This window comes from Nelumbo lutea, chromosome 1, assembly GCF_056320005.1.
Source record: "Nelumbo lutea isolate HS-2025 chromosome 1, American lotus-T2T, whole genome shotgun sequence".
Lineage (NCBI taxonomy): Eukaryota > Viridiplantae > Streptophyta > Magnoliopsida > Proteales > Nelumbonaceae > Nelumbo > Nelumbo lutea.
The window spans coordinates 172,305,371-172,313,268 of record NC_142684.1 but is presented as its reverse complement, the minus strand read 5'-3'; the positions used below and the strand labels follow the sequence as shown (position 1 = coordinate 172,313,268).

Here is a 7,898-nt window from a genome sequence, read left to right as displayed (position 1 = left end):
CTTCACTTTAACTTTTCCTCGGGATGGAAATCGAGAGTAATTAGCGATCATTGGTTGGAGAAGGTTGCAGAGACATTTTATTTTATTTTTTTATTAATTTTAGACTTAGTCGAAATGGAAATTTCTCTTTCCTTGTTAATCCAAAATAAAGAAAAGAATTAATTCATATACTTTTCGAGTCATTCACAGATTCAAAGAGCGAATTTCAGCGTTATCTTTTCCACATTTTCTTATGTGTAAATAATTAAGATAAACAATTTTTACTTATATGTGAATTGTTGGATGCGCGTCAACTAAGATAGTACTTCATGAACGTAGCACTGATGAGAACTCCAGCTAGCAACTGTATAATTTCTCAGTAAATAAAAGCACTATGTATTTACAACTGGAGTTTGGTTACTTGTAGCTGAAAAATACTGATTCTTTTGATATATATATATATATATATATATATATATATATATATATATATACAAGATGTTTACCAATCAAAATATGTGAATATTTGGTTTTTCCTCTGATAAAAAAAAAGAATGTGATTCCTTGCGGTCAGTGAGAAGGAAAATAGATAACCTTCTTCTTTAGGATTGATAACTTTACCTCATGGGGGTTCTTAATGTACTTGGTTGTTGACCTGCAGCTCCGTTCATTGTCTAGTCCTAGTGAAATTGCTCAAAATGAGGATATACTGCGTATCTTCCTGATGGCTTGTGAGGTTAAATCTGTAAAGCTAAGTGTCATTGGACTTTCCTGTCTGCAAAAGCTGATATCTCATGATGCTGTTATGCCATCAGCTCTGAAGGAGATTCTGCTTACTCTCAAAGATGTAAGAATCTCAATTCTCATATACTTATATTTCATCATTCTAATATTGTTGAGATTATTATCTCCAATTTCATGTCATTCTGAATGTTAAGAGCAAAATGGATTTCTTCTGATAATCAAATGTCAAGATTTGCAAATTTGGACTTTTGGAGCTTGCAGAAGTACGCTGGTTCCTGGTATTAACTTGGAAATCAACTTTGCATATGCAAATGCCTTGATATAATAGTTTCTTAATTTTTTATTTATTTATCTATCATTGTTCCTTAATTTTTATTTTTTTATGCATGTATGTGCATATAGGTTGATGGATTGTAACAGAGGAGGTATGGTTTATATAATATGGGGAAGAAAGTACATTGGAGAAAAAAACATTCTTTTCTGGAAAAGGCGACATTATAGAATTATATTATTAGCTATATGCAAAAACTGCGCATCAGGGGATCCACATTAATTGAAGAAGAAAAAGATAGCCCTCCTCTATACTAAAATTAAGAAGGCAAGGAGCTATTACTATACAAGACTGCCTTTTTTGCTCCTTTTCTAGTACAACCCTATGCAATAATTCTTTGGGATCCACACTGTCAGGGTTAAGGTATCTGTAAGAGAAAAAAGGAGATTTGATTTCATTCCAATTATTGGGTGAGCAAATATTCCCTGATGCAATTCTTCTTAGAGTCTTCCCACTTGAATGTTGAATCGTCTCAACTCCTTCAAGAAGATGGTCTACAGTCTACCAAAATGTAAACTATCCTGTATGCTCACAATCCTTGGAATGTACCTAATGGATTCAAAAAGTTCTTCAATTGGACTTCTTTCAAGGTCCCGACAAATGGCATTTGAGAGGCACTTTGAGAGGGTTCTCCTCCATCACCGAATAGCTCCCTTCCAAGTGGTATAGAGTGTGGACTTAGTTGAATTATGTTGGAGAAATCCTGTTACCAGCATCATGCCAAAGAGAACGAAGAGGCACCTTTGCAGCCTAACTGCTTTCCTCTTAATTAAAGATTACTTGCTCTATAATGATATAGTTGGGACAAGGCTTTATTGAGTTGAGCTCAGTTGCTGTTCAAACCCTTAGGCAGGTTGCAATTATCTAGGGTATGGACCATCTCTATGATAAGATGTTCATTTGCCAAGATTTTGTCAACATTTTTACTGATACAGTACAGTACCAGGATGTTGTAAACATCATCATATATCTTGTATTTGCATCATCCTATACCATGTCTTTTTCCTTGGGGGCCCTCATCTCTATCCTTTTCTTTTTTTATACTAGTACTGCAATATACTTGCTGCTTAGGGGCCATTTGATAACAGCTGAAGTGGCTGAATTGAATGACTTGCTGCTTTATCTTTTAGTGGATAATATGGTTATAGAAGAAAATATTCAAGTAAACCCAACACACCATTAAGCCATTAAGGAACTCAGAACCTACTTTCTTTCATCTTGTCACTAATTGGAGCTACTCCTAAGTTTTGTTTGATGTGCTTGTTTCTGATTCTGTTTTTTCTAGTCTTGCCACTTACCCATCTCAATGTCCTTATCTCAGCTACTCATTTTTTTGGATATGTTGTTGCTTGATCATCCAACATTCTGTCCCATCTAGCCTTGTTGGCCTTACAACTGTATTATAAAAATTTTCTTTTTGTCTAATAGGTACATGCTAGTTAAACAACACATTGGATGACTCTACTTTAATTCCATGTGCAACATCCTATTTAGTTTCTCTCTCTCATTATGGATGATTGATCCAAGGTATTGGAAGCAATTGGTTTGGAGTATCTCCTGATACATCAATCCTAAATGCACCACTGTTGTTACCGATATTTTACTAAAATTGCAACTTAGTCTGACTTATGTTTCTTTTTGAAAGATGGAAATGGTATTATATTAAAGTATCGAGAGTAGGGGAGAGTACTGCCCAAAAGACATACAAAATGACGGCCATAGATCAGCAGGAAAGTCGAATAAGTTTATTTGGGTGCAAGGAGGAGTGGTCTTTGAACTGGCTGAGGAGTTAAATGTGCTTACTGCTATGGCTAACTTACATATGTTTTCAATAATTATTAAAATATTGATCAAGTTATCAATCAAAGTAAGTTATTTTATGGTATTGTAAAAAATTTTATTAATTGAGAAGGAAATATATAAAGACGTGTTAAGGGAACACTTGGGAAATAAAACAAAAGTATCTCTTAAAGAGACTCTACAGCTCTACATGATAAATAGGTTCATCAAGTCCAAGACAGTACAAAGTTGGCTTCCAAATGAAGCTCTTGACACACCCTTGAACTCTGGATGAACTACATTGCCAGAGAGTGAATATGTTAAGAAATGAGCTGTACTGGGATCCTTTTTGCTCACTTTGTATAGAGGATCCTGTGGTTTGATGAATAGCTTCAGATTTTCTTCTGTTTTGATCCTTGGGGCCTTGTGCTTTCACTTCAGTACTGAAAAAAGGTAATAGCCCTGGTTGTATTCCAAAAAATCCGAACTAAGGTGTTATGTACTCTTTGGATTGTTCTGCTAAGAACCAAGCTTTCTTAAATTGAGAAATAAAATGATACAAAGAAAAAAAGAGAAAAGAAATACCTATTAAAAAGACAGAAAAGAAGTAAGTCGTGTTCAGAAAATGAAACTGGAAAGAAATGAAGAGGTGATTGCATATGCAACCTTTTAATTTAGTGCTCTCTTGGTTTATCACCACCATAGTCCTTGTAATCATCATCATCATCATTGTTGTCATCTTATTTTGTATTTCTGCATGAACAGATACATACAGATTTTACATTTTGCTGTGATAGGAAAAAAAAAGAACTCCTTTTGTATGATTGTATCTAAAGATGTATGGAAGCAAGAAACAAAGAGAAAGACTTTAGACACCTTCCCTTGAAGAACTGTGCTCGTAGAAGTGTGAGCCAAAATTTCTACCAAGTTAACAATGAACTAAGTAACCATTGGTTAAAGAAATATATGCAGAAAGCCAGAACAGATAAGACAGTATGCTGGAGAGCTGAATGTTGACAGGTTGATAATTGGTGCAACTCCAAACTGGTAGTTGGATGGTTAGCGAGTCTGGAAACTGTTATATGGACCTACAGTGAAGCTGTGAAAGATTTAAATGGTTAATCACTAACATGACTGTAAGGATTCTTTGGCAAAGGAGGCCTGTCTATCAATGGAATGGCTGTTTACTTGGCTAAGCAAGGGATGCATAGGGAGCATATGTTTTAGGTTCAATTGTAATCTGATTTGTATCTGAGGCTGCATCTTGCGCCTCTCTCTGGGAAGACTCTTTGTATAATTTTCTGGTTTGACTAATTAATGAATCTTTTCTTTACATATCAGAAAAAAAAAGACAGAAGGGAGAAGAAAGAGATGGGGAGCCTTTTTATTTCTATATTTTTAATTTTAATTGTTAAAAAAAGAGAGAAAAGATCCATTGTTCCAGTAGTCATGTCTGATGCAGTTAGCTCTTGTAAAATAACAGTACCAATCAGAATATACCTGATAAAGTTTTGGTTTGGTGTTATTTATTTTGGGGAATGATTTGAGTATGTCTCAACATCTCTAGTGAAAATACAAAGAAACCACTGTTTGTATTGATAAAAAAAATATGGGTATGCTTTTGTTTTCTAAAATATGTACTTGTTTTAACCAATAATTAGGGGGTCTCCCCATTATCAAAAGTATCTTGAATATATATTTACTCTTAGTTGCATGCTGATTTTGCACTGTTGCATCCTTTATTTCCCTGTTTTCTTTGGCATGAGTACTTTTACTAGTTAACCAACTTTGTCTTTTTTGTTTAGCATGCTGAAATGGCTGATGAGAATGTGCAGTTTAAGACCCTACAAACTATACTTATTATATTGCAGTCACGTCTACATCCTGAAAGTGAGGTGATGATTCATCCAGTCATTTGCCTTAGTAGCTTTTATCTTGCTGGATCTGAACTGTATATGTGCATTTGGACTTGGTGAATCATTAATAATTGTATATTTGCCTATTTTGGGTTTGTTTGGCTAGACAAATACATATATGCAACACAGACACATTGCATTTGTATGTATATTTGAAATTTGTATGGATTAGAGCTGCTTTTTTAATTGGGGTCTAATATCAAAAATGTTTTTTTTTTTTGAAGGCCTCCAAAGTCTGAGATTTATCTAAGGGTGTAGTGGGTTTTCATTATGTAATTCTATTGCAATGTGCATATCTTTGGAATGCATGGTTTTGGGTTAGTTTGGAGATGGACATATAGATCAGCAAAGAGCGAACAATGTGGCTTGACTCACTTGCAAGGCTAGGAGTCAATAGGGAATATTTGTATTTGTTGCACAAAACCTAGAAATACAGATTCAAATGGCACCCAAAAAAAACGAAAGAAAAACACAGATAAAGAGAAGCAAGTAGGGGTGGATTCAAGCTGAGCCGAGCCAAGTATTTGAGTATTCGAGCTCAGCTCGGCAGAAAAATACAGGGTTTGAGCTTGATTCGAACTAGAAATATAAGTTTGAGTTTGGCTCGATTGAAGATTTTATATGTTCGAACTCAATAATGAACCGAACCTATTCGAGCTTCCTAATAAACCTGTTTTCATATTTCAAAGAGGGTTTTCATGGTCATGGACCCATTATAATAATACCATTATATGATTAAGATAAATCAAACAATATTTATAATAATACCATTATTTCAAAACCTGTTATAATGTAATTTGTGAGTAAAGATGGATTGGTTCAGCATTCAAATCAACATATACAGATTGAAATAAAATGAGGCTAATATTTCTCAATAATTCCTATATTTTGGGTGATGAGAGAATTGTTGAAGGATCTAAATTATAAATCCCACCATGTGAAACAGGTATGCTGAACCATTGTGATTATTACCCAAACGAATAAATAATGCTGAACCATTATAAATCCTTGGGAGTGCATTAAGAATATCCAAAAATCAAAACATGGGAGTGGCAGAGAGAACAATACCTGTAAAACCAAGATGCAGGATAAGCAAAAGCAGAGATGATTTAAACACTATCCAGAAAGACAATAATATGGAGTAAGCAAAACCAAGAGAGATTAAGCAGCACCCCAGAAAGTCAAAGAGACCTGTAAAACCAAAATTCATTGGTGTAAATGGATGGAAGTGCAAATAGGTTGAGTGTAGATTCTGGTTTAATTACTTTTGTTTTAGATTTAACTTCGTATTATTTGTTTGTGAGAAGTAAAATGATGGGTGTTCCCCCTTATATGAAAGAGATTGGAAGTAGGAAGATGGTTTATTTGTTTAGAAGTGAGGTAATAACTAATAAGCAAGATGGTGTGGCCTACACAGCTATACTTCATATGATAGCGAATTGATTTAGGAGGGAAGTGGTGCAAATTTTGCATCAGTCCATCTCAAGATGTGCAACTTCATGAAAGCCTAACCCATTTAAGTTTATCCAAACCATCAAATAATATACATTAATCCCATGTTTGACTATGATGCCTAAAAGAAATGATACTAGAAAAACATACAACCAATCAACTGGCATCACAAAAGTAGTAATCATTTAGGTGGGGTTTTTCATCAAAATTCATGGGGTTTGATTGGTCAAGCCTTTCTGGTATCACAGATTTTCCTAATCCCATTTTCTGCAAAATTGTAATGTAATTCTTCTGCTACTTTCCACATACTTGTCCACAGATTTTCCTTCTGCATTTTGTTATTATTTTGATATGAAAAAACATTTCATTAAAATGAGGGTTGGTCAATATCATACATGAATCAATCAAATAAATATTCAAATACCCAAAGCAAAAGTCTGAAGGAACAAACTATTCTTGTCAATCCAGAGAGTAGTACAAGTGAACAACTTGCTTAGGCATCCATTTGCATATACAACACCAAGGATTCCGGCCAATACAAATCAATCAAACAAGTACTGACTACTACATATTAAGAAGATTTCTTCAAATAGAATAGAGTCAGCTCAATGTGAACTTCTTCCCAATTTGTCTTGTTTTCAATTGGATAACACCATCGAAACAAACACACATATACAAGAAAAGCAGCTCATGGCATTTCTTTAAAGGGTCGTTTAATTTGGGCACTACCTTTGAATGTGAGCTTGTGAGGCTTTGAAGCCTTTGATTTTCAACCCTTAATGGGGACGGTGGTCCTTGTCTTGATGGGAGCCAAATACGAATCAATCCTTTCAACTTCTAAGTCCCAACTGTAGAAAGGACAAAGAAGTCGTTAAGAGTAGTTACAGACAAATTGATTCAAACACTTGGTAGAAAGAAAATCTTTCGGGTGTTGGACGTCAGTTGTGAGAGGTGAGAGGTGAGAGTCTGAGACCGTCAACTGTGACATGTGAGAGTTGAGAGTCTTGAGTCCTTGAGACTTGAGAGTTGAGCTCTGAAAGAGTTGATTGAAGGGTTTTTTTTTTTTTTTGATTTTCCTTCTCTATTCTCTCTTTAGTTATAGAATAAATCTATTACATGAATGGGACCACCATACAATTGTATCCCCACCAATAAAATTCTTCCAAAAAGGTATAAATATTATATACATATAAATATATATAATGGCCAATATACATAGAGGCTCGAATAGGCTTGCGAGCTTAACGAGCTGAACTTTAAACTATTTGAATTCGGCTCGATTAACATACGAGCTATATATAAAGCTCGAATTTGGTTTGAAGCTCACATTGGGCTTAGATGAGCCGAGCTTTTCATGAGCCGAGCTCTAATAGCTCGTGAAAAGCTCGGTTCATGTCCACCTCCAGAAGCAAGCAAAGAGGACACATAGATTTATGTGATTCGACTTATAACCTATGTTAGGGGTGCAAGTCGGGCTGGGTTAGGTCGGGTTGAGGCCAACCCTAAGTTCTAAACCCCCAACCCTAACCCTAACCCTAACTAAATTCCTTCAATCCTAACCCAACCCAAAGTCAACTTCGGGTTGGGCCCAATCCAACCTTCTTCCCATCCCTTAAAATCTTGTAGAACTTCTTAATCTTAGATCTTAACTCAACTTTCATTACATATATTAATCCTATGTTTTATTAGTACTTGTT

The 7,898-nt window shown here is 35.0% G+C and overlaps 1 protein-coding gene across 1 annotated transcript in view; it reads left to right on the top strand.

Annotated features, from left to right (window-relative positions):
* Positions 1–616: 616 nt before the first annotated feature.
* LOC148879219 (ARM repeat superfamily protein) overlaps positions 617–7,898 on the top strand; it is a 129,608-nt gene continuing 122,326 nt past the window's right edge. Inside the window, exons 1-2 of the mRNA XM_088974156.1 lie at positions 617–826; positions 4,639–4,728. Coding sequence (XP_088830282.1) covers positions 617–826; positions 4,639–4,728 — 300 coding nt within the window. The remainder of the gene's footprint in view (positions 827–4,638; positions 4,729–7,898) is intronic.